At 40.6% G+C, this 27,458-nt stretch overlaps 1 protein-coding gene across 18 annotated transcripts in view; it reads left to right on the plus strand.

The window, feature by feature from the left end:
- ANKHD1 (ankyrin repeat and KH domain containing 1) overlaps nucleotides 1-27,458 on the plus strand; it is a 100,185-nt gene that overhangs the window by 40,065 nt on the left and 32,662 nt on the right. For 16 of the 18 annotated variants that reach the window (XM_058849059.1, XM_058849043.1, XM_058849050.1 and 13 more), the window contains 8 exons: nucleotides 2,442-2,679; nucleotides 2,887-3,078; nucleotides 4,527-4,636; nucleotides 12,977-13,064; nucleotides 13,665-13,792; nucleotides 13,954-14,097; nucleotides 14,761-14,863; nucleotides 23,318-24,061. In XM_058849059.1, coding sequence (XP_058705042.1) covers nucleotides 2,442-2,679; nucleotides 2,887-3,078; nucleotides 4,527-4,636; nucleotides 12,977-13,064; nucleotides 13,665-13,792; nucleotides 13,954-14,097; nucleotides 14,761-14,863; nucleotides 23,318-24,061 — 1,747 coding nt within the window. The remainder of the gene's footprint in view (nucleotides 1-2,441; nucleotides 2,680-2,886; nucleotides 3,079-4,526; nucleotides 4,637-12,976; nucleotides 13,065-13,664; nucleotides 13,793-13,953; nucleotides 14,098-14,760; nucleotides 14,864-23,317; nucleotides 24,062-27,458) is intronic. The other 2 variants (XM_058849060.1, XM_058849058.1) reach the window with 1 other exon arrangement.

The following is a 27,458-nucleotide window of genomic DNA, read 5'->3' on the forward strand; positions in this document are numbered from 1 at the left end:
TACCTTTGTTTGTACTGCTCCCTCCTCAGGGAGAGAGGAATGCAGGAGGTGATAAAATAGTGAGCCTTGGGTTACAAGCTGTTTGGGGGCTGCAAGTAAAGGTGTGTGTTGTTACTGTAAAAAAGTGCTTACTGTAGCTCCCACCAGCTTGTTAGTCTAACTGCTCACAAAGAAAAAAACTTCTTATTTTTTGGGGGGTGACGTGTTGTTTAAAATGCTCCCTGTGTGAAGTTTAGGGGTGACTAATCTGCAGTGCAGTGATGTAGTACAAGTCACTTGTTTGGGGTTTTGGTTTTTTTTGTTTTGTTTTTTTTTAGTGTGTTTTCCACCTTTGTTTTTATAAATAAGGTCTCTCAGTGTGTCATGGAATGAGCCTTCCAGAAGTGCACTGAGCTGGATGATTCATGCATTACAATTGTCTGTTCATCACTGCAGGAAGTGTTTTGCATGGAGAGATGACTTGCTCTCTTCTAGGTTTCTGTAAATGAAGTTGTGAGGTTTTTCTTTTGCCCTACTGTTTTATTTTGAAAAATAATGCAGTCCTTAGTTCTCTAGCAACTGTCCACATAATTTCAGTGCAGCCTTGAGGAAAAACTTCCCTATCCAAGAGCATCATCTTAATAAAGACTGTGCTATTGTGTCAAAGCATATCTACAACCATTTCTGTACAGACCTTGGGTGACCTTGTCTCTCTTCTTCAAGCTGGAAACTTCTTTGAAGAAAGAACAGGGACCTTGTTTCCATAGGAAGCACAGCAAAAAGGGGGAAACTGAGTTTTCTCCCAGTAGCCTGTAATCCTTGGAAGATAGGCTGCAGTTTTCCTTCAGTCTGCTGAGAGCTGGAGGATCAAGTGTTCTTTCAGTGCAGTTGTGAGGTGATGATGCAAGTGACCAAGGTCAGGTTGTAACGTGGGGAGCTGTGTCCAAGTCTTCCGATAGTGAGCTGGTAATTGTATCCTTGAATAGCCTGCCCTGCAGGAGAGCCTGGTGCCAGTAAGGAATTCAGAAGGACAGTGGGTGCATGCTGTCACCTAAAGGAGATTGCAGCATGACTGCAGACTAAAGGTTAATCACCCCCACTGTTCTGTTTAGGTTGGGGTTTTTGTTTGCTTTTTCTTCATTTCCTGGTGAAACAATCCTAGGGCTGGCTTAGTTTGGAGGCTGTGAAGCACCTCACTTGGGGGAGAGAGCTGTGAGGTTTCCCTGCTTGTTTTCAGCTCTTCAGTGTTTCAGACTAGGTCTGAACTAGACTAGGTTCTGACATTACAGTGTGTATTGACATTTGAAAACAGCAGAAAGGAAAATGAGCCTTTGAAGTCCCAATTCCATAACAAGGAATTCGTTTCTTCTTATCATTTGGCTGCACCCTTGCACAAGAGAGCTGTTCCCAAATTGTTGTGACTGTTCCCAGTCTTCATCTCTTTCCATCTAAGGAATGCAGCAGGTACAGGTTGTTGAGATGTCTGGTCTCTGATCACCAATTCTTTTGTAAGTGCCTCGGAGTTTGTTTTGGTCAGGACAGTGCCACACTTAGGGTAATGCCTCTAATGAGGTGGCTGTTGGCTTTTAGGCAACCCTCTGAGAAGAACAGCCTGTGTTTAATGTGCACCCCTGATTGCTGTCCATCTCAGGTTACCTCCGACCTGCTTCATGGTCAGCTTAAGCTTTCCCCTTTTGCCAATGTTGTGGCTCTCTACCCAGCTACACCTTAGGTGAAATGTGGATTTCAGGTACTCGGTCTATTTCAAGTAACCAAGAAGTTTAACAATACTTTCTTGAGAAGATATACATACTTTGATTGGTAAGGACTCTGACTGCTCTGGCAATCCTAATTCTCTTATTCTATGGCTTCACCCCAAGGCATTTTTCAGTCACCTTTAAGATTTTTTCAAAGTCTTCTCTCCTCCTGTTACCTGCCTTATTGTTGTTACCCACTTCAATTTCTCTGCTTGTATCTTTACCAGGGTCTAGAAGTTGCCAACTGGGGCTTTTCTGGTTTTTTGTCTGTAGAAGTCATGAATCAAGTACTACTATAAATAATAAGAAAACCTTTTTTTTTTTGATGCTTGTCTTGAAGTTTAGTTGTGGAGTGGGTTTTTTACTTACAGCACTTACTGCTATCTCTAGTACTGTTGTGTCCCAAAGATTGTGCTGGATAATTAAGTCTTGTGCCATAAGTCTTTTTCCCTGAAAAAACAGAAACACCAACATATATCTAGCTCTTTTTTCCTCATCCATTTAAACCTCACTTAGATGTAGGTAGAAACCTAAGTGTTGGTTAGGCAGGTCCAAGTATTACCATAACTGTCCTAATTAAACCATGATAAGTAAAAAGGCCGTGTCTTTGTAGGATCATTTTCAGGCCTAGTGTGATAGTGGTTGCAACTACAGCATCGAGTGACTTCAGTTCTGTCTGACTCCTGGGTTTCCCTTTGCTTGCAGGACGGCCACGTGGAGGTGGCACGGCTGCTGTTGGACAGCGGTGCCCAGGTGAACATGCCCGCGGATTCCTTCGAATCCCCGCTCACTCTGGCTGCTTGTGGCGGGCACGTGGAGCTGGCAGCGCTTCTGATTGAACGAGGAGCCAACCTGGAGGAGGTTAATGATGAGGGTTACACACCTCTGATGGAGGCTGCCCGGGAAGGCCACGAAGAGATGGTGGCCTTGCTGCTGGCACAAGGTGAGATTCCATGGTGATGGAGGACACGGTGTGATCCATGGCTGACAGGTGTCCTGTGCAGATTGCTCTGATGTAGCATGGGGCTGGCACTGCTCACTGCTGTACCCACAGAGCTACGCTCAAACACCCAAACTGCTGTGGGGGTGATGAGCATTCACCTCCCAGCTGGTGTGTGGCCAGGTCAGTAATGGCTGTTTTGTTTCCCAGGGGCAAATATTAACGCACAGACAGAAGAAACGCAGGAAACAGCCCTGACCCTGGCGTGCTGTGGAGGCTTCTCCGAAGTCGCTGATTTCCTTATTAAGGCAGGAGCTGATATAGAGCTTGGTTGCTCAACACCTTTGATGGAAGCTGCTCAAGAGGGTCATCTTGAACTGGTGAAATACTTGCTGGCAGCAGGTATGTGTTCAGAGCAAGTGATTAGGCCCATAGATACAATGGACTTGATGTGTTTTGTATGACTTAGGAGATGCCTGGGGTCTTGATAGTGGCAGTGTTGTAACAAGAAACAATATCCTCAGATAACTTAGCAAGAAGGAAAAAGCATATGTTGCACCTCAGTATTGTTTGATACTGTTAACAGAGGAAAGTGCCTCCTGGAGCAGGTGATCCTGTTCCATATCTAGAAAGCATCCACATTCACTAGAAACATTGTTTCCAGCTATCTGCATCTAGGACAAAATTTTAATACAGATAATACTTGGTTTTACTTGCTACTCCAGCTTTGACTAAGCCTGGTTATCTGCATTCAGTCTCCCTGAATAACCAGTTCTTTAGGAATGGTGTGCTGGGAAGTTGTGAGCAAGACAGATTCTGGAATGTGCTGAATTTCTGTGATGAATGAGCTTTACTGCTACATTGTACAGCAGTAAAAATTAAATCTTGATGGAGTTTGGGGTAAAATGATGCTTTGATATTCATCTTTCAGTTTATAAAGTTGGTAAAGTGCTCTGCTTAAAATAATAAAGAAAAAGGAGCTGTATTTGGGATATATTCCTTGTTGTGGAAGGTGATTTATTTGTATGCTCTTTTCTAAGAATAATCATAAAATTGGCTGGATTTGTAATTTTAGAAAGTAAAGCTCCCTGCTCATCGAGGGACAGTAACAACTGTGCCACTTGGTGCAGTGACACCAGCATGTGACACCTGTCACCAGCTCCCTTGGAACGCTTGCTGCCTGCACTTCACTGCTGATAGTGTAGAAAGTTGATTAAGGAGCCTTGTTTTGGCATCAGGGAGTCTCTAATTATACCTCACACCTTAAAAATAAGAAAATGGCTAATCACATTGGCATTTCTTTTTTTAAGAGTAATGTGTTATGTATCAAGAGTCTTGCATAGTTTTCACAGAGCTGGTGTATATGAAACTAGACAAATTATTTCAACAAAATGGTTTTAAAGCAAATGTTTTTAAAGAGCAGGAAAGAAGGGAAATTTGTGGAAGTGTATAGGTTTGTTGTATTAATACTAATTCAGTGATATGCATTTTGTCTGGTTTCCCTTGGCATACAGCTCTGAGTCAAATGGACAATCTGCAAAACTTTCTGGAGTCCCTTTTGCTTGATATAACAACTGAAATCCTTCTTGCTGTAGAGGGACTGTAGGAATACGTGAGCATATAGGTTTGACTGCTTAGATTGTCAGTCATGCTTTTACCAAGCCTTGGCTAACCCCCTCTGCTTGGAGTATTTTCACTATGAGAGCAATTTTTGCCATGAGAGCAATGCCCTTGGGCTGTGGAGGCTGTTGGTCAGTAGGATATAGCTGTTATCAGAGATTTTTATGTTTATCTGATGTGAAACACTTGATAAGGACATGTCCAATGCAAAAAAAATGTTGTGTTTGTAGGAGCTAATGTTCATGCCACTACAGCAACGGGAGATACAGCTTTGACCTACGCCTGTGAAAATGGACACACAGATGTGGCAGATGTGTTGCTTCAGGCTGGTGCTGATCTGGTAAGGCTTCTGCTGCTTCTTGTGGGCAAAGTGCTTTGGTTTCAAACTGTAAGGCAAAGCTTGTGTGGTTGGAGAACGGAGTGATGAGCTTAGAGATTCATATATGGCTGTGAAAAGAGGCATGGAAGAAGCTTTTATTAAAGCCTGCATATTTTGTTTGGTCTACAAAATAAAAGTTCTTATGGGTAATCTGCTTTGAATTCAAAATGTTTTAGTGTTAGGAACTCCTGCTTCTCTATGTCAGTGTTGGTCTCTGAACACTGTTAGTCTCTTAACTTGTGCAAACTGCCACACAAAAACCCCAAACAAAGCAATGTGTTTTAAATGATCAGCATAATCTGATTTCTTTCTTCTAACTCTTGGCTTTAGCACATTGGTTTCTCCATGTTTATTTTCTGTAATGTAAACTAAATTGTTTACATAATTGTCATTTTCATATTACATTACAGGAGACCCAAAACTGCCTCTTCACCAGCTACAGGGATGTAACATTTTGACTTTTAATTAGTAAAAACAATGGATACATTAGTCTTCCAAAGGTGTTTACGAGTCTCATATCAAACAAGGCTCAAGCAGGAAAGATGTTATTTTGTTTGCCTTAGGAGGAGTATTCTCCTTTTTTTTCCCCCCTTACATATTCACTGCCCTGTGTTTTACTTTGCTTGGGGGGTGGGTTGGGGTTATGGTTGGATATTCTGAAATTTTTGTTCCTTTTGAAAACCAAGATGGCCAGAAAAATATATCATTGAACCTGATAAATCAGCATAATAATGAAGTTAGTTAAACTTCAGTCTTTAATGAAGTTTTTTATTTTTTATATAGAAATATAAATAAACTAATTCTGTAATTGAGAATAATATTTCCACCCTTCTTTGTGACTTTACGTTTTTTTAGGCCTTATTAATTCTTTTGCAGTTGTGTCAGTAATGTTCTGCTTAACTTGCTCTTAGCAGGGAGGAAAGTCATATTGTTTTGGGGGGCTATGGGATTTTTGGCATACTTATTGCACTTAGTGAATTCTTTGTTGGGTACTGAGCATGAGGATAGGTTTTATTGGATATTTTAAAATAAATATTGAAGTACTTGGTTATATAAAGGTAAAACCTATGGAGTATCTTATTGAAGGGAGCAAACCCTGTAATGAAAATAAAATTTAAAAATTTCTGTGCATAAAGTTAAAAATGTGCAAGAGTTGCTTAAATGTCACTTCAAATTTTTGGAGCTGTGTCATTTTCCACTCCCCATCAGTAAGGTGAGCAGTGCTTGTGTGTGGCCATCAGCATCGACTTCTCAGTATTGCAGAGGACAATCTCTGTCCTTTCTAAAGTCAAGTTTTATTTCACAGCATTTTCTTGTACTGCCAATGAAAATGTGGAACAGGCAAGGAAAACAAAGTAAGGAAGCAAAGAAAAATTGCTTTGAAAGGAAGACCTGCAATGTAAATCTGCCAGTTTTGAGTTCTGATTATAAGTTAATTGGGAAATGCCTGCAGAATGGTAACGATGCTGATAGCAGGTGCTTCTGGTCTGAAGCAGCTTCTGTTTAAACTCTTGTTGTTGTTTTGCTTTATTTGAAGTTGGGAGGTGTTTTGAATAGATCTGTTATGTTTGTCTCAGGCTGAGGGAGGGCTCTGAAGGCTGTTTTTACTGCTGGGTATGAAAAAGCTACTTTGGCAGTACCATGGGAGACTGTTCTTCTGGACCTCAGTTTTCATTCAAATGGGTTTAGATGATTGCATCAAGTTGTCCCAGGAAGTCAGGAATTGAATGAAGATCTGGACTTTGACCTTCATCTGGTCTGTCTACATTTGTCAAGTTAATTTTACTTTATTGCTGGTGTTCAGACACAGCAAAAGAAAGTACATCTCCTATTGCTTTTCATTCCTTCCTTTTTCATCCTGCAGTTTCCCTCTTTCCTGGGATTGCTTGCCCTGATGCTTCATTGTTTTCCAGAAACTTTCATTATCCTTGAGGTTTAATTCAGAGTGACTGAGGAGCTGGACATGCAACATCTTTTCCTGTTGGAAAGCAGTTCTTTCTGAGGATGATACTGCTTATGCCCTAAACATGAAAATACAACAGGAGCAGCCAGGAACATGTCCTGGTCCATGGCAGGGATGTTGGATGGGATGGTCTTGGAAAGTTCTGTTCAACCCAGATCATTCTGTGATTGCTTTATGAAAAATGATTCTAGTCCCCATAAAGTTTTGTCTGAACTGGGAGTGACCATTACCACCACATCTCAGCGTGAGTGCGTTTGTTCTGCTGAGTGAAAACAGGAACTTATCCTTCTCAGGGGCTGATCCTCTGGCCTAGATATCAAATTTGTCATTCAGTTCAGGAACCAGTGAAGGGCTTGAGAGCTCTGTTACATTCATTAAACAATGTGGCTTTGTAAGCACCAGGAGAATTTTTAAAAAATGATGGCTGGGATGAACTTTCTTCAGTTTGTGGTTAATTTTCCCTTAAAGCTCTTCAGTGACAAGTAGTACAAGAAATGAGCAGTGTCAGAGTGCTCATCTGTCTGCTGGAGAACTGCTCAATCCTCTATGGTATTTCAATGGATTTGTCTCTTTGTGACTAATTGTTCATGAAGTCTGGCATGTTAACAATTCTTCTGTGCTTTTCTGATGCCCTTCCTTAAGGGATCTTTTCCATGTCTTTACAAAGTTAGCCTGTCAAAATCTGTAGCAAAACTAGCTGGCAGGCCTGCACCTTTTCTTGTTAATGTATGCATTTTGAAATCAGCTTGCTTTTGCCAAGTGTATGAATGACTGAATCTGAGGCACATCTGAAGCCTTCAGCCTGTGATTCCATCTGTGCCACAGTTACATTCTAGTTCCCCAGCCCCTTCAGGGGTAGGGACTTCCAGGGTCTCAGCTTGAGATCCTACCACTGGATCAAATGTAAATTTTACTTGTTTGGAACCTTGATGGGGACAAAACAGCTAGTTCAGATTTTGTGATCTATGTGAGTAAAAGTTTGGAAGTTGGAACTCTGAAATATGAATTGATAAAAACATTTTTTGAAAGCAGAAATATGGTTTAGTGACTTCAGGAAAAAATATCCAGCACTTCAGTAATACATCTATTTACCAGTGTGGCAAGTATTGTCTAATTTCAGAGGTGAGAGGATAATTTTTCCTATAAGATTTCTTTTTTTTTTTTTTTCTTTCTTTCTTTCCTATTTCTTCTTTGTGAATTTCCCAGCAGCTACCTTCATCTCAAGGGTTGTGTAAGGTAAGACGTGGGAGGTACATAAATGTTCCCACAGGAGCCAGGTTAAGGACTGCAGATCTCACAATGAGTATTGGTGATATTTAATGAGAGGTGATATCCTGCTTTTAAGTTGCTTACCTTTCCATAAACTAAAAGGACCTTTTTGGATGACTGTTCCCTCTTGATGTAGAATCACACCTGGATTAAAGGAGATTCTGGTGTCCCTTTTGAAGGCAGCAGTGCTCTTGACAAGGTGGTTGCATCTTTGTCTGTTTTAATGTAGCTGCAAATAAGAGATGTTCTTTTTTGGACAGTGAGATCATTTCAGCTTTTCTGAGCTGGGAAATACAGAAAAGAGTTTTAAATTGGGATTTTTTTTAACCTGGACCCTCTTGCAGCTGTGCATGAGGCTGTGCTACATAGGAGTTGATCTAGTGGTGGAGTTTACCTTCCTCCTACAAGATATATGGGAGCTTCTATGCAGAAATTGAGAGATGGAATAGAACCCATGAGGACAGTATCATCCTGTATTTTTCTTTTTACACTGTCAAGGTCTCCCTAAAACTCTTCAGTACTTGTTAAGATTCCACATCTTGCTTTGCTTAGAAAACTAAAACTGGCTACTTGGCATCCACATAATTCTAATTGCAAAAACCCCCAGACATGCCTGCCAGACTACCTCTTAATTCTCCTATGACACAATGCTTTTACAGACATGTTTCTGTCATGGCAGGGATCATTGTTTTGCCTTCAGGTGATAGCATCCCTCACACTAACGTGGCTCCTAAATTAAAAACTCTTTCCTTCATGTGTGTGACAGACTGTGGGTTTATGCATTGTGTATGAGGCACCATTTAAACATCTGCAAAAGCAGCCAGTCTTCTTGGATTTGAATTCAGCAACTCTGGAGGTTGCTGTGTTGCTGTTAGAGTGAGGAATCAGAGTTGCTGTTATGTTCTTCTTTACTGGTTTTTGAACAATCAGGGGAAGGTTAGGGATTTCTGCTTTTTTTAGACTTGGTCCTTCATCTTGTACAGATAAAGTATGGTAAGACAAGTAAAGCTCATTTTTGTAGTCAACACTTTTTGGCTGTTGCACTCTCTGGATGGTGCAAAGTACAATGAAATTCTTTGTTTTGCCAGTGGTGAACAAAAATCCATCTTGTCTGTAACAAAGATGCTGTGTCTGACCTTTGTGGATCTGAATGGCTCGTGGTAGGAGTCTGAACTCATGAGAGCTTCATTGCTTGGTCTTACCATTGTTCTTGCCTGCCTCATGCCAACAAATCAGTTTTCAGCTGGTGGATCTCATCCAATTTAAGTTCACGTTCCAGGTCTTCATGACCAGGAACACTTGTTTGTAGAGCAAGAGCTGTGAGTTCTTTTTCCTTCTGCAGGACAAGCAGGAGAACTTTAAGAAGACAATTTTGGAGGGCACAGAGCAGGGCAGGCATCAGGTGAGGCTGGCCTTTGATGCTTGTAAGCTGCCTCAGGATATGTGCTAAGGACCAGCAAGGCTTCAAGGATCTAGATCTTCAAAGATCTAGAGACTCGCTGTGCCAGGCTAGATGGGGCATTCTTGTTCTGTATTTTCCCTTCTGCTGGGTTTTCCAAAACTGGTTTTTAAAAATAATATCCCAACCTTCCCAAATGAAGCAGGTTATCTGATTGACAGCTGCCCTCTTAAATCTGTTTCCTCTAAGGTTTTCCATTTTTAGGTGTTTACTTTAAACTGGAGGTCTAGTTGAGATTTCAGGAAGGTTATTTGGGGCAGGTGGCTTGGTGACTGCTGGAATAGGAGTTCAGTCTTGAAAATCAGCAAAGTGGTAGGGGCTGTATTTTTTTGCATCAAAAGCTTTCTCTAGATCATTTTGTTCAGAATAATATTTAGATTTCTGTTAAATATTCACTGTTGTCATGCATGAGGGAGGCTTGTTAGAAAGAATCAAAGAGTTGGAGCTTTACTTTGAAAATACAGATTTTTTTCCTGAACATTTAAATAATGTGACATTGGGAAAAAAAAAATTAAAAATATCCTAGTGATTAATATAACCATAAATATTTGTGAACCAAGAAGAATTGTATGTGGGGAGAGCCTTTGTACCTGATCTTGGAATTCCCTAAACCACAGAACTCAAAAGGAAGAATTAAAAAATACCAATGATTGTTGTAAGATGCTCCTGATGACTCTGCTTCTGCTCTGCTCTTGGAAGTATTGATTTATCTAGAAAGGAAATAATTATTGCTAATTATGGAATCTCATCTTCTTGAGTCCCAGTGGAAAAGGTGCAGCCAGTGTAAACTCCTGCCTGATTTGGGTGACACTCTCGCTTTCCCTTTCTTCCCTTCCTGTTACCCAAACCTACAGAAAATTCTTCTCAGATGTTTTTTCTATCCCAGCAGGATTAGCAGGAGAGCACATCACCCAGGGGTTTAGAGATTTCCATTTCCAAAATGTGGCAGAGGTGTTCTCCTTTCTTCCTCTTCCTGATTGTACTAATTACCTCATTCCTCAGGGCTGGAGCAGTGACAAGAGACAGGATGCAGTGGTGAGCCCTACAGTGCAGAGAGGCAAGGGCATTGATTTTGGAGACAATTTACTGGGTTTAGATATTATAAAATAAGCATTGGCATGCACTTCATAAAAATAAAAGGAAAAAACACATTGGAAAGGTAATGGGGATACTATGGGACAACTTTCATTTTCTCTGTCCTGATTTTGATTATCTAATGCAGCTGAAATATATATATGTATATATATATGTATAAAATCTTTGAAATTTATGATTATTCTAGGTAAAAAGGATGTGAGGAGACAAAGACAGTGCACTGTCTCAGTTTCTTATTTTGTCTTGTCCTAGATATCCTCCCTCATTCAGTTGATGCTGTTTGATAGCCATTATTAGGGCTATAGAGAGTGCTGAAGTCAGAACTAATTTTATCTTAAAATAAAACATGTGTTTCTATCTTCCAATATGAAAAATACCATCAAAATGCCATAAGTTTTGAAGATCTACAGCAGGTGGGCACCCAAATGGTTTGGTTTGGCTGGACTGATGGGGTGTGCATGGTGCTGCAGGGATTGGAAGTGTGTCGTAGCTGAGGATCAAGTTCTGCCTGCTTGAGGAAGTGACAGTTGGTTAAACTGGGCAGAATCACTGCATTGCATTTAAATGAGGAAGCCTCCTGGCGTCCGTGTTTGAGACTTCCAACAGTGAAGTCTGTTAGAAAGGCAGAATGTTGCAAATAATTATACATTACTGCCAGCTATCTGCTACATCTCAGTGCAATATAGGATGCTTTTCACTACCTTGAATATGTAGCTAGTGACTTAAAAGAAATTTTGCATCTTGCAATCTTTGCATCAATGAGGATTTAGAACTAGGTGTGAAATAGTTCAGCAGCAGTGTCCAGGTCCTGCTCAGAGCAGAGTGGTGGTCAGGAATTGTCCACATCCACAGCTGCTTTGGGAGTGGTGGGCTGGTGGAACCAGGAGTTTGCTGTTCTTCAGGCACACAGCAGGTTCTGGCTTTTTAGGATCTCTTGACATTGGCTGAGGAAGAGTGACTGCCAAATACCAGAGTAAGCACCAGGACTCAAGGACACACAACTGATTCTTGCAATCATAGAGCCACATGTTAACAAAATTAGCTTTACATGTCCTGGGAATGTTTCTGCCATGCAGACAGTCCAGAAACAAGTATTTACTGACATCTAAGCAGCCATTGCCCTGGGAGGGGAATCTAATTAACAAAAAAAAGTGGCTTCAGTAATACGTCTGTAAGGTTTGCTGTCTGCTTGTGTGTGCTTGTGTGTTGTACTACTGAACAAGCGAAGAAATCAGAGCTCTAATGTGTTGAAGCAGTGGTGGACAGTAACACACAGCTCTTGTGAAGGCTGAGGAGCAGAGCCAGGAGAGGAGCAATGTAACCTCTTACAGTGAAGGATGGGCTTGGATTGGGGGCCAGTCTCCAACAGAAGATCCAGTCAAGAGGTTTCTTCTTCAAATATATGAACAGAAAACTAACATAACATGCAACTTGCAACCAAAGCAAGCCATATGTCAAAGGACATATGCAGAGTTTTCAGGAATACAGAAACTATGAAGGAAGGAATTGAGTATTCTGTCATATCTCTTCTTGTCTGATTGTATTTGTAAGTAGCCTTGTCATCCGCTGTCAGTACTAAATGTTAACTTTCACTGTTAGATATACATGCAATTACAAAGTAAAGACTGACTTCAGAGCTTGGCTTCACAGATATTTGATTAAAAACCATGCATTCCTAGTATATTATTGATCAGACTGAATATTATTTAAATACTACTGAATGTAGAGTGCACATACAAACACTCCCAGGAAGATGATATTGTCTCCTCTTGTTCTGTGGGAGGCTTGATATCATTGCTCAGCATTCTTTGTGGTATTGATCATGTCTACATAGCAGGCACATTGTCTAGTTCTGTAACTGCTCTAATACAGTTTATTCAACCACATCTTTCCAGTATTCAGAAACTTTTTAAATTAGAAAATTATTCTTAATGCTCATTCATTTTTTGTTGGTTTGTATCATCCTTTTGTCAGCTTTCTGCTTTATTCCCCAGTCCTCTTAGAGACTTCTGGTGACCTGCAGTGATTTGTCTCATTTTTATTTCTGATCCTCTTCAGAATGTTTTCTAAATGTGTGCACTTAAGGCATCAGTGCAGTTTTGAGGTCTGGCAGCACATGGCAGCTCTCTGAACTGTGTTACTTTAGTTTGTGGTTATTGCAAACTTCCTGATCCAGGGTGACATTTGTGTTAAACCTTCCACCCTTTCTGAGGAGGAAGCAAGGTCTTACTGTTCTCATGTATGTTATGCATTTGAACACTAAAATAAAAAGGGGGTTGTAATTATGAAAGCTTCTTGGTGTGATACCAGTATGAATGTGGTCCTAATCCTTTTTAACAGTGTGGTTTAGTATTTTAGGTAGCATGAAAATTGACACCAGTCAGTTTATTACAAGCTGCTTGTGAGATAGATCATTTACTCAGATGGGTAATTCTGGTCCCATCACAAGATACTTCAGAAGCTGAAACAATGGTACAATTTTTGCCCATTTATACATCTGTTATTTCTTCTCTAGGAGCATGAATCTGAAGGTGGGAGAACCCCACTAATGAAGGCTGCACGAGCTGGTCACTTATGCACCGTGCAATTCCTTATTAGCAAAGGTAAATGCTAGTTTTCATAACTAATTAAAAAGCTTAAAATGCCACTTTACATTGCCACATGTTTGTGATCCATATTCAAAATTATTTTGGTTATATGTATTTGAGCATTTTTCAAACCCCTAAGGGTTTTTTGAATTTCATGTAGTTCACGGTAGAATGAATTACAAAATATTTTACTAGTTACTCTTCCTACTCTGTTGTATAGATTAGATTTGAAGTACAGCAGATATTTTCAGTTTCTTAAAAAAAGTACTTCCTCCTTCAGAAAAGCACATCAAGTACTGTCTGAAACAGTAGCAACTGCACCACACAGTGATGCTGCTCAGAGTGAACATTTGGAATTGTGCTTCTTACACCATGTGTTCCCTCACTTAACACTTACAAGCCCACTGTTGCTGTTGCAACTGCCTTGTCTTTACAAGGTGAGGAGGAGGATGTGTAGAAGCCAATCAGTTAGTCAAAATCCCTTTTGCTCTTTCCCTAGAAGTGTGTAGGAAGTAATTGGATTAAAGTTTGTATTCCACAAAATAGTGTACTTGTTGATATTTTCTTTTAGAAGGAATTTCTTTGTGTTTAATTCTAAACTCATCTCTTAACTAGGTGCCAATGTGAACAGGGCTACAGCCAACAATGATCACACAGTGGTGTCCCTGGCCTGTGCTGGAGGTCACCTGGCCGTGGTTGAGCTTCTCCTGGCTCACGGGGCAGATCCTACTCATCGGCTCAAGGTATTCACTTGCCCATGTCATGTTTCATAGGTTCTGAAAGAGCTACCTGGCTGACTTATGAAATAGTAAATTTAAGTCATAGAATTGTATCTTACATGGAGATGCTACAGTAGGGAGCAAAACTCATCTCATGGCTTTTTGTTTCCAAAATCTCACTTCAGGATGGCTCAACAATGCTCATTGAAGCTGCCAAGGGAGGACACACAAATGTTGTTTCTTACTTGCTGGATTACCCGAACAATGTTCTGTCGGTTCCTGCAGCAGACTTGTCCCAGCTCACACCTCCATCTCAGGATCAGTCTCAGGTAAGGCATAAGGAGTTTCTTTTAAATAGCACCATCAATGTTGGGAGGAAACACTTGTGTAGTAGTTAATGTCAAAATGAACACAGACAGTGGTAGGAATTTTTAAAATCCCTGCACACATGAGAATGATAGAGAGTGAGAGAATTGGTTGGTGCTACCTGCAGAGACCTGAAGAACACATGAGCTTTGTTCCCTTTTCTGCTCCCTGGACAGGACAGTCCCAAACCTAGAATTTCGAAAGGGTGTTGTTTTCTTTGCTGCATTTTCTTGATATTTTGGTTCAACAGTTCTAAAGGCTTGTGGTAGTAGCCCTCATATGGTGTTAGTGATTCTGTTTGTTATATAAAAGAAATACATTGTGTAAATTCAGAATTCTGCAGTCTGAAGAGGCAGCTCCAGGGTAGTTGGCTGATTAAAAGCCTAATGGCTTTAACAGTTTTCCAGCCAGCACAGCCTGGCATCTTGCACAGAGTAGTACAGTTAATTTTGACATATTGTCCCCAGTAAAAAAGCAAGTGGTTTACCAAGAGGTTGCACAGAATACACAGTTTGAGAAGAGTGAACAGGATATGCTGTAGTTCTGTACATCTGTATTAACACTTGAAGATCTGGTCTGCCACAAGGTGCTTTTCCCTGAGCATGTGTCTGTGCCTTTGTTTTAAGGTTCCCCGTGTCCCGGTGCATACGCTCGCTATGGTTGTACCTCCCCAGGAGCCTGACAGGACCCCTCAAGAGAACTCCCCACCTCTCTTGGGAGTGGTGAAAGGTCAGTATGTAGCCACTCAGAGAATGTATATGATTTGGAAATGGATAGACTTGGGGACCATTTTATTAGAGCTTATGAATAGTGTAGTCCATTCCATCAGTTCTTGAACACTTCAGGTACAACTTAAAACTATTTTATATAGTTCATAGTTTTTTCCTTATTTTCTTGCATTCTACAGTATAGCAACACTGGTTGTTCTAACCTTATTGTGCTTATTCTAATTTGTTAGAATTATACTTATTCTGTTTTTTTATGGAAGAAAATGCTTGTGTTAACTGTCCTAGTGCAGACAGATAAAAAAGTTAATGTACTATAGGTGTGGTGTTCACTTTTGAATATTGTACATTGGATTTGTCTTCTAGAATAGTTGCAGCTATTATCCATGAACTTGTTGCACCAACTTTTTTCTGTTCCATCAGTAGCAATGGAAACATGATGGCACTATAAAATACCAGTGCAGATCTACTTACAGAAGAGCTTTTGTTGTATTAGTAATAGTTCTCTTGTGAGTAATCATAACATCAGAGTTTTTGCTTTCAACATTGTCAAACTGATTGGTTATAACTCCTTGCAGTTATTAGATTGCAATTAGGGAGTTTGTTTCCAGCTGTGGATTCCGTAATAAAATCTTGGTATCTGCTCAGTCAGCTCAGAAAGAGAAGCAGATTCTCAAGTACAGTTACAAACTGCAGCTCCTAATGATCTACAGTTTTGGATGGGGATCTTAAGCATTACAGTGTCCAAAGCTCTCTTAGCTAGATCTGCTTAAATTCTTTGTTTGAGGAAGCACTGAGCATTTCCAGAGCAAACAAACAAGCATAAACTCCTTAGGGGCATAAATAAAGAGAGAAAAACATCATGTACCTGCTGGTGTCTGAATGTGCAGCTGTGCCCCTCTCCATGCATATGCCATGTGTGTGACCTCTCAGATGCACTTGCTGTCTCATTTCCTAGGATGTGCAACACTTGATATTTTGGATTTCAGAAAAAAAATGAATACCAAACAAATGAAAAGAATATATAACTTCTGGTTCAAATAACCCACCAAAAATATACAATATGTGTGCCCTTCCAGTTCAATGCCTGAGCACGGCGGAGTGGGAGTGTTCTGGGAGCACATTTTGTGGTGCATGGGAATCAGTAAGGGATTAGTTGATGCTGAGTCAGAAGACACTGAAGTTAAAAGCTGAAAGTTTCATTTTATTTAATCCAATTATGAAAAGCAAATAGTTGACTGTAGTTTAGGAAACAGCTCTCATTACAAACACGTTATTGCCAATGTCAGCACATCCTTAGGTGTGTTTTTTGCAGCACTGTGATGTTGGGACTGGCACAGGGAGATCTCATTGTTCACAGGGGTTCAGGACATGCTTCATGCATGTCAGCAAAACTCATCTGTGCTGCGTTGCAGGAGATGCAGCAATCCCAAATGTGTCATCGGGCTGATGAAGCATTCCCAAAAGCTCTGTGCAAAGCTTTTGTGTCTCTCAGATCTTTAGGGGGAAAATGGTATTTTTGTGCTACACTCTGTGTGCTCATTGCAGTGCAGAGTTGGTGTGCTGTGCTGAACTGCCATTTGTGACTTGTTACACACACATGGCTTTAATTCACCAGCCTTCCATCACTAAACTTCTTGGGAGAGGAGGGGCAAAAGAGGGGGTGAATTGAGGTGTTTGTTATTTCTGAGGCAGGAGAGCAGTCAAGTTCTTGCGTAACAAAATTGTTTGGCTGGAGCAGAACAATTACTTGCCTTCAATTAGAAGTAGCCCATGAGTTTTTGTATAAGCTGTGAACTACTGGGAGGCAGGAGAGCAGTACCTGGCCTCCTTAACCTTAGCACAGTAAGATTTTTTTTTTAATGGACCTGTCTGAGTTTTGCAAGAAATGCAATAATGACACTTTTTTTTTCCTGAGAAGTTCTTGGCAAGTCAAATGTAAAACTTGAACACATTTAAGTGTTCCTATTACAATTCAGATATGACATGAGGTTTCTCAGGGGGAATTTAGATCTAATTTTGAATTTTATTATTATTCTTCAGTAAAGCATGGAGGCACATGGGATCATTACCATTTGAATAATTACTTTGGCAAAGAATTGAATATGGGTGTTTAGCAACTGAAAAGAAAAACATTTCAGAGGCAACAGTGGATCTAGAGAGGCTTAGATAATGTTGACACACCAAGATGGTAACTGGGAAAGAACTGAAAAAAAAATCAGGTGAAAAAAGGAGCAGAGTTAATTATGGGATTGACCAGACCTCAGCTCCTACTTGCTTAGGGGGGATTTTCCTCAGTGCACTTTATTTAGCACGTGTCTGTTGTGTCCATGTAGAAGAAATCCCAGTTCAGCTCTTTTTGCTTCCATGGGGAGAGGCAGGAGATCCCTTCCTTGGTGGATTCTGTCCATGCTGAGCAGGGCCAGGATTGCTCAGCAGCAGCTCAGCACAAGGAGCTTTTTGAGTACAAAACCCAAGTGTGCTGTTTGCACAGGCCTGAGGGTCTGTCTGATGCAGGGCTGTGCTGCAGCTCCACATGGTTCTGCAGCTGCTTCCCTGCAAGAGGGGCTTGGAGCCCAGCTCAGGGAACAGTCCAAAGGAATGCTGCTGGATTTCTTCAGGAAACCAGCTGATGATAATCCCCTCTACGTAGTAAATGCAAGTGAATGGTTCCTGCAGAGCCTCGTGCAGTGTGCCGGGCTGGAGCACAGAGCATGCTCTTCATCAGACATGCTGGGACAAAAAGGGATGCTCAGGGAGCCTGTGGAAAGCAGCAGGGTTGCTTTCTTAGTCAAAATATTTTTACTAACATCAGCTGTTTTTAAACGTGTCAAAGTAACCTGGTTTTGGAGAATGAGGTATCAGGTTTTCAGTAAATTTTTCTCCAGATTTATTTTTCTTCATACTTACTCTGAAATTGTGCTTACATATGAACTAATTAGCCTAAAGTGAGTATTTAAAATCTGTCAACATGCTGTCATTAGACTTTTCTAGTGTAATTTTAAAGTAGGCAGCGGTTCTTATTTGGGGTGCAGGGTTTTTTTAGAATTACACAAGACCAAATAGATTTATTCAGATGAAAGCTGCCCACATTTGCCTTTTATACCTGTGAAGGAGACCAGAGTTCCCCTAAAGTTGAGTGGTACTTTTGGAATCTCTAAGCTTTGTCAGATATTCAATATATCTGGATCCCCATGCTAAATCTAACAATATGATGGAGTGGAAAAGGGGAAGAAAAACAAACTCTCTGTAACTTTGATAGATATAAATTGAGTAAATACTTTTTACTCTGATACCTGACTTCTGTGCCTAATACTGAATTATATATCCCAGCAGAGATCTCATGCATTGTGTGATTTAATAAAAATAGGGGCCAGATTAACAGTAAAATTAAGAAGTTATGTGGCTTTTATGGAGGTAAAAACATTAGTAAGGCAAATTGATATTCCTGCTTTTCCAGCTTTTGCATTCTGATTTTTACCAGATTTTTCTAGTGCACAGTCCCAGCTGCCTGTTCATTGTTTAATGTGCTTCACCATCTTCTGATCAATTCTTGCCATTTCCTCCTTGAAACTTCCTGCCTGGGTCAGCAACTATCCCAGGTAACTGGAATGAGCTCCCAAGGGAGATTTCACCATCTATGCCTCCTGACTTCTGAATTTTACTAATACTTTCTTTGTAGACATAAAGACTTATTTTCTGCAAATCCTCAGCAGTGCAGGCAGCTGGTTTGACACCCAGACATGTGTAGGTCCCCAGGAGCACAAATGTGTAACAATCTTTACACGGTGGTTTGTGAAATTCTGTTCCTTTGAAGCTTCAGTCACCTGCTTGCCACCAACTAATTCAATTACATCTAAGCAATTTTCCAGTTATATACCATGAACCAGAGGAAACTTGGGAAGAAGACTTAAGATTGGAAAGTAGCTCAAATTTTTGAATGGCTGAAAATTGAGTTCAGCTTGGCTTGGTTTCAGCTGTGTAGCCATTGCCTGTTGGATAGCATTGCACCTATTTTCTGCAATTTTCCATAGAAACAGCTACAGGAGTGATAAAGACTGGCAAAATTACTCCATGATTCCAGGAGGGATACTGTGAACATACTCAAACTCATCATTCAGCCTTCTACCAATTAACCTCTTCTTTATAAAGAAGAATTCAGTATGTATGCAAAACCATGTAGCAGATGAATTTGCTTGGGAAATATAGGCTTTTTTTTTTTTTCCAAATTAGCAAGATTATGTAATATAATGTTCTTTGAATTTGTGTGTTTATGGGGCAACTGATTGTTTCTCCAGGTCCTTAGAGATGAGTTTCTTACTGATACAAATAATCGTTAAAACACAGAATTTTCATGAAAGTTCAGCATTGAATTTTATTCATGTTAATGAGGCTGGTGAGTTTTAATTGCAGGCTGCAAATTGAACTCTCAACTTCTGAGTGAAATCAGATTTACAAAAAGAAATCTCAAGTGCAAGAACAACGGACAAGCAATTCTGTTACAGAGCACATAAATGACATGGTGATTCATTCAGATTTATATAACAGGCTCTCCAGCAGAGAAGATGTACTTGAATGTACAAATGTGTATCACACAGCTGACTTTTCTCTTACTCCCTTTTTTTTTCATGCTGGAAAAAATCTTTTGGACTTTACTGTTTGGATTTCAATCCACTTCTTTTTTTTTTTTCATTTGACAATGACAATAGAAATTAAGGAGCTGTTAACAAATCTCATAATTTTGTCTAATAAAATATGAAGTATAATACAACTGAAAGGCATATAAATTAGTTCTTTCCTGGGAGAAGTGACATTCTATGGATTATAATTCAGAGCTAGAAGAGCAACTTCCTTGAGAATTATATGCACTCATGAGGAAATACAGTATCAGACTTATTTGTTGGCAGCAACTGTATAAATACTGAATGTGTTCTAAGCAAATTTAAATTTGAAGAGTTCAATTGCTTGAGAAATCTACCTGAGGACTACAGAACTGAAGGATATTTTTCCAGGTTCTTGCTCAAAGTGTTTAGGGACTTTAAATGTTATTTGCAGCCAGAAGCGTTAAAACCTGGTCATGGTGTCCTCTCTGCCTGTTGCTGGCTGCTCAAGAGACCAGGAAAGATGCCTGGGAGGGGCTCGTTGGGGTGAGTGGGCTGTTGCAACTCAGGTCTGTGGGAGATAATCTGAAGGGAGAAGTACAGGAAATTGCCATAGGAAACACCTTTCACTTCCTGGAGAGAAGTGGAGATCAGAGAAGTGCCTGGGAAGCTGTGTTTGGGCAGAGCAGGTCTTACCCCAAGACATAAATGTTGGTCACAAACCTGGCTGAAGATCTGTGCATGCTCTGCAGGAATTGTGATGAAGGCTCAGTTTGGACAGGGTAGGGAGCAAAAATTGTGGGAATGTGGAAATGGAAATAAAAGAGTAATTGATTATACTGATCACAAAATAATTGGGGAGTCACTCCCTTCTTTACTCTGTGGCTTTCCTAGCATGCCTAGAACCACTCTGGGTTTGCTGATCAATTTTTTTCCTGTAATCATGGTACTGGATGGCAGGTGGTATCTGTGTAGCAACATCTGGATTTCAGTCATCTTCAGTCTAAATAACTTACTTTTCTCTTAAACAAGTCTTCTAAAAGTGATGAAAATAGTTGCTCTACAGGTCAGATTGACAGCTTATTGTTGCTAGGTGTAATTCAGTAGTAGAATGATTGTGTATATGACTGATGCTGCCCCCAAAAGATAAATGTACAAAATAAATTGTAAACAAAAAATATTGACATGATAATGATCTGGCCTGTGATTGGATTCTAAGTCTTACTGTATTTATGTATTTCAAAAAGTGTAAATTGTGTGTTCATAATTCTGTATTAAAATGGGCACAGAATTTTTCAGGATATTTTAATATAGAGGAGATTTGGATAAACCAGGAAATGCTACTTTTTAGTATATCCAATATTTGCATATTCAAAGCTACCAACAGTGTAGCTTCTCCATCTCTGGTTTGACCTGACTGTTCTGGTGAATGTGTCAGGTTTAGCTGATCTTTCTTCCTACCCCTTGTCCTCTTCCAATATCTCCACTTACAGGCCAAAGCTATTTTCTGGCATAGAAAGGGTGATCTGGAACCTGAAAAGTGGCCCTGCTATCTAATTAGCAGCTGATTAATGTTAATTTCTGTACCTTCTCTGGAACTTGAGAGCCCAGCTAGTCTCCTAACACCCATCTTCAGAAATTGCCCCACCTTTCCATGATGATTCCCAGTTGGAGCTGCTGTCTGAGCCCAGCCCTGGCTCCTCTAGCCCAGCCCAGCTCTCAGTGGGGCTGTGCTTCTGCTCTTTCCTTCCTCTTGTGCTCCTAGAAAACCTTTCCAGGCTTGTTTTCTCCCCAGCTCAGACTTAATTGAGAGGGACAACATTGAACTTTATTATTTGGGAGGTTCTTGGAAGGGCAGCTTTTCTTTCCTGGAATGATAGAAGGTGTCCAGAGCTGCTGGGCTGTGGGAATGCCCTGTGTGAGGATGGGAATGATAGACACAGGAGCCTTAGGGGTGATGTTAAGCAGGGCAGGGCAGAGGGTTCCCATCTCAGCTGAAGGCAGGGTTCATTTGCAGTTTGCTGACTGTAGCAATGGAGCACAGCTTAGTTTCAAAACAACAATATAGACAAGCTGTTCAGAGATTTTTGGTGAGTGCAAATGTATTTCTCAAGAGTGGTCTCAAAAACCTGTAAACCACACTTGTTAAAATTAAAGGATAACCCCTGAGTGCACAACAAAACCAAAGAGGCCATGGGTTAGAGCAGACTTGAACTAAAGAGCCAGGGATTGCTGAACTTCCCCCAAATTCCTTATTGTTTGCTGAGAAATTGGCTGGGGACTCACTTATGCTTCGGAGGCAAAGCATCAGCAGTGGTGGGCAGAGGTGCTCAGCTGGAACCACTGACCTGCACAAAGTATGGAGCTGCAGAAGGAGCATCCTGAAGGGTGACTCCAGGGGCTGTGGGATTCTGGGCTGTTTCCTGGGATCAGTAAGATTCTTCTTGTTTCTCTTACAACTAGATATGCTTTGCTTTCCTAGGAGTCTGCTGAAAGTGTGCAGTACAGAGTTGGTCCAATTATATTTTCATATTTGCTCTTTCTCTTTATAAGAGAAAAATCTCACGTTTGTTTGGTTTACAATTAGTTCCTCAAAAAAAAGATTCATTTCAAAGTAAGGTGTGTATGACTCTTGTTTGGACAGCAATGCAAAGTGAAGTTGTTTGTGAATTAATGTATTGGTGAAGGATAGCCCAGAGAGAAATAGATCTGTTTCAGGAAACTTAATCCTTCCAGGGCTGGTGACTGATTCATGATTTAGTTCTTGCATCCAGACTTTGACTTAACTGTGTCATGTTTAAGTAACTTTATTAAACCATGGCTCAAACTGTACATCATTTTAGTTCCCCTTTTAATGATTAATTATGTGAGTCTGCTTTGTAAAACTTGAAGTTTTCTTTCCTTTTTTTTTTTTTTTGCTCTTTGAAGGCTCCATGTATCAGTATTTGGGTAAAGAAAATGAGTATTAGTGCAGAAAATTATCTAATCACACTAAAACTTTTCACATTTTTAATTAAAGTTCTGACACTAAAGTATTAATTAAAATTTCAGCACTTAATAGATTCCTTTCTACTGAAAGATGTGACTAGAATTTCCCAGATGTGGCTTTTGGGAAAGCAGCCATGGGTTGCTTGAGGGCAGTCAGCAGTTGGGGCAGGGCTGCTCAGGTTTGGTGGGCCTTGGTGAAGGCTATTTTTAAAGTCTTTATAATGAACAAGATTGTTCATTTGTTACTGGAAGGGGAAGTGAGCAAGTCGTTAGTTTGGTCCCAAAATTTTTAAAAAGGTGCTAAAACTTCACACTCCATTTGGAAGCACTAAGGATTCTGCTTGTAATGTCAAGGTGAATGCTACAATGTTTGGAGAAATCCTAATTCAGAGTATCATCTTACTGTCAGGTTAGTCTGCTCTCAGCTATAGAGTCTTTCTGCTCCTAACCTTGCTGTTGGAAGTCAGCCTCCGGAAAATACTCTTACTTTAAGCTCTGCACTCACAGAAGAACTTTGGGAACTCAGTAAATCATGTAAATTGCCTTGCTGTTCTTGCTGATTCCCCTTCCCAAGTGCATTGTCACATATGTCAGAAATTATCAAGGTTCCTTGTAAGATTAAAGTAGCTGTGCTCAAAGGGATATGAGGACCAATACTGAAAATTCCATCTATCTGCTTTGTCCTTTCTTGTCTTAACATGGAGTGTAGGGTTTACCTTTCTGTGCTTTGACAGATGTGCAGTGTTAGTTGTAAAGATTTTTTTTTTATTTGATTTTTTTTTATTATTATTATTATTTTTGGTGGGTGAGAGGGGAGGTTTGGGGTATCTTCAGCATGGCATTTTTTCAAACATTTTTCATGTGCTTAGGTGCATCCAAGCAGAAGTCAAGTTCCCTGCAGGTAGCAGATAAGGACCTACTGCCACCTTTTCACCCATACCAGCCTTTGGAATGCATAGTAGAAGAGACTGAAGGCAAGCTGAATGAACTTGGACAGAGAATTAGTGCTATTGAAAAAGCACAACTTAAATCATTGGAATTAATTCAAGGTGAACCTTTAAATAAAGATAAGATTGAAGAACTTAAAAAGAACAGAGAAGAACAAGTACAGAAGAAGAAGAAAATATTGAAGGAGCTGCAGAAGGTGGAAAGGCAGTTGCAGATGAAAACCCAACAGCAGTTTACCAAAGAATATTTGGAGACCAAAGGTCAGACAGACACACCACCTGCCCTGCAGCAGCAGTGCTCACTTACAGGGGTCTTCCCAGAAGTGGAAGCCGATAAGGGTCTGCCAGAGGATAACTTTTCAGGGTTACCTCAGGTTGACACAATCTTGTCTAAAGATGATGAGCAACACCAGTCTCCAGCACCTGCTGAACAAATAGAGTTTGTCCCTATCCAGCCTTTGCCAGCACCGCAATGTAATTTTTCTGGTAACTTAGGTTATAATGGGACAGAGTCTCTTGAACTTCAGAAAGCATTAGGGAATCAGCAGAATGTAGGACAGCAGCAGCAAATTGCTGGGCAGGGGCTCTTAGTTCAAGAACCAGACGGATTAATGGTTGCCACTCCAGCACAGACGCTTACCGACACTCTTGATGACCTAATAGCAGGTGGGTTAAGAAATATACCTATTTTTTCATTAATTTGTGTGCTCAGTTTCCCTCTCTCTCCTTCCCTCCAAACACGTCTTGGGGTTTTCCAGTTTGGGAATACTTGCTTAAGAATAAAGTTCCTGATTAGTGCTATTAATCCTAACAGTGACTTCCAATTCTAACATGATACTTTTAAATATCTTTTTTTCCAAAGTGCAAAACTTCCTGTACTGGACACCTGTTTTAGCCCCTTTGGCCTCATCTTTTTCTGTGCTTCTTTAAAAAGCCTTATCATGAGTAATTAGTAGTGCCCATTAGGAAACCCAAAAGCATGATTTATATCTTCTGACAGATTTATATCTTCTGTAGAATTTTCTGTGCAGGGTTATCAGTGGCTTTCTTCAATGTGGTAGCCATCTCTAGAAATAGCCAAATTGTTGTCACTTTTATGGACAAACACGTCCCTCTCCTTGCTGCTGGAGCTTAAGCACAACCTGGAGTCCGCGTGCAACCGCTCCGTTCTGTGACGGCTTGTGTTTGCAGAATCCCTGCTAAACCCCAGGTGTTGTACAGGAATATCTGCTGGTTAGATGTTCCACATGGCAAAAACATGTCCTGTTAGCTGGATGAAAAGCAAAAACCCCAACATCCTTCCACGTGTTGGTACGGTGTGAAGAGGAATGGGAATGCCCACACATCGGGTTGTGTGAGTCCCCTTGTGCAGAAACAGGGATCACTTTGGGTGACTTCATTTCGTGGACTTGACTAGGATTGAGGTTTGCTGCTGGAGGTATGTAGGATATAGCCAGTGTTGTTTGGTCTGTAGTTTTTTTTTTTTATTCAGTGTTTTTCAACTTTTCTTTGTAACTTGTGCCTGTACCCCTGCCCATTATTTTCCTGTCTGTCTCCCTCTGCCTCTCCCGTTTCGTAGTCACTGCCGTGTCCTCTGATGTCAAGGCTGTAGAAGTGTGCAGTGAGATTTTTGACCAGCCATTCCTGGGAGGCTTTGGAATGCTAACTCCATCAAGTTCATGCAAGTCAAGACTACTTGTGACTTTGCAACCTCCCATGGAACCCAGAGTTGATGGAGTAGTGGGGTGGTTGTACCAACTCCTGTCCTCTCCTCACTGTAATTCCGGTTGTTTATAGAGCATCGGTTTTAGTTCCCCTTGTTCTGGCACACTGAGCCTCCCTCCCTGCTCTGTGGTGCTCTTCAGAATACTCAGCCAACATTAAAACATGCTCAGTTTTTATTACTCAAAATTTTAGTACTGGACTGTATAAGGAGGAAAATTTAAATGGGTAACACAAAACAATCAACAAGGGATTAATCTTTGGAGTAGTTGCTGTTGCTGAGAGTTGAACGTGTCTGGCACAAGGCCATGGAGTCTGTACCCTCTTGTGGTCAGCAGCTCATTCTACAGCCACAAACTCAGTGTCCCCACTGTGAAAAGTGCTGCAGTCCAGCTGAGTGTGAGAACTGTGCTGTGGTAAATAAAATTGCAAATAGCCAGAAAAACTGTATCTTAGAAATAATTTTAAAAGGTTGGTTTGCTTTCTGAAAACAGCTCCTGGTTTTGCTAAGTAATTAAAGACATTTTTTGCTAAGACATAAGACTTATTTCAAAAATCACTACAAAGAGCATCTTCTTCTGCATTAGAAACAACATTTACAGAAATGCAACTTGAGGAGTCTTTAGCTATTGAGTTCCTGAGGCTTCTGCAAAAATTTATTGATGTTGCTTTATTGAAATATATTTTCTTCTGAAATTCATAAGTTTCTTTCACTTCCCTTCCCTCTAAAAAAAATTGTCAGACGATAGATACCTTTCTCACTTTGTAAATCCAGACTGTACAAGTGACCTCCACGTAAATTATAATTCTAGTATACCTCAGATGTATAGCCATGTAAAAACAAACTGTAAATTTATCTATTCATACTTTGAGCTTTTTGATCCATATCTAAAATGCACTTTTCCCACAAACTTACCCATCAGTCCTTAATTTTATAGAGAATTTTTGAGCAATAGAAACTGTTACAAGATCTGTTTTTACATGCCTGCTATAGATGCCAGGTAAAATAGTTCAGGGCCTTGTGTCTGGTGCATGGGAAGCCTGGGTTTTAGGGAGCTTGTGTCCAATGCTCAGGGTGTCATTGAGGGCTCCCCTTGATCCCACTGCTGGAGCTGCAGTGATCTTAGTGAGTAACTCTGCATTTAGAAGAGGTATGAGCATTTTTATTCCTTCTGAGTATTTCAGTTTGGGTGGGGACTGCTTCAGAAGAACAGAAATTATTTTTCTCTCTGCCCTGAAATACTTTTTACTGTTGCTTTTAGCAGTGGTGATATCCAGAGAAGGCCACAGAGATGCTCCAAGGGCTGAAGCCCCTCTGCTCTGGACCAGGCTGAGAGAGCTGGGGGTGTTCACCTGGAGAAGGCTCCAGGGAGACCTCAGAGCCCCTTCCAGTGCCCAGAGGGGCTCCAGGAGAGGGACTTTGGACAAGGATCTGGAGGAGCAGTACGAGAGGGAATGGCTTCCCACTGCCAGAGGGCAGGGTTAGATGGGATATTGGGAAGAAATTCCTCCCTGTGAGGATGATGAGAACCTGACGCAGGTGTCCAGAGAAGCTGTGGATGCCCCTGGATCTCTGGAAGTGTCCAAGGCCAGGTTGGACAGGGCTTGGAGCACCCTGGGGTAGTGTAAAGTGTCCCTGCCCATGGCAGGGGGTGGAATGAGGTGAAGATTCCTTCCAGCCCAAGCCATTCTGGGATTCTGTGATGTAGGAGGCAAATCTCTCCAAGCCTGAGTAGGGACCAGTTGTAAAGGAGAATTTCAATTTCTGTGAAGATACAAATGTGTATTTTGCTGACCAATTTTATAGTAACAACATACATAAATGGAGTATTTATCTTACAATTATGCTGGCAAGATGTGTCAGCTGTGAGGTGTTTAAGTGGTGGATGTCAAGGTGCAAAGTGTCCTTGAGTCATGGCACCCATCCCCTCTTTCATAAAACTACATAGAAGTAACCAAGTACCTTTTGGAAAGTCAGCTAAAACCTAAAAATGAAGCAGCTCTTTCCACTCCAGAATGTTTTGTTTGTATTGGAGTTTCTTTTGATGCGCTGCTGCAAAAATCTTGCACCTAATAGTACATTAAAGGTGTGACTTATTACAGTGAAAATTTTAACCAGATTTACAAAAGGGACAGACTTGGTGCAGTTTAGAGTGGGAAACCAATGAATTAATTTGGAACACAGCTAACATTTCTGTTACTCAGTATCTGGTTTCTTGGAGCCTCTTGTCTTGCATATTTGGAGTTTCATTTCACTTCACCTTCTGCATTTTCCATTGTAAATTTCTTAGCTGTGGTATCTGAACTGAGACTTTTTTCTGGTTTAGGATATTAAAGACGA

The sequence above is a fragment of the Poecile atricapillus genome, chromosome 13 (genome assembly GCF_030490865.1).
Source record: "Poecile atricapillus isolate bPoeAtr1 chromosome 13, bPoeAtr1.hap1, whole genome shotgun sequence".
In the NCBI taxonomy this organism is placed as follows: domain Eukaryota; kingdom Metazoa; phylum Chordata; class Aves; order Passeriformes; family Paridae; genus Poecile; species Poecile atricapillus.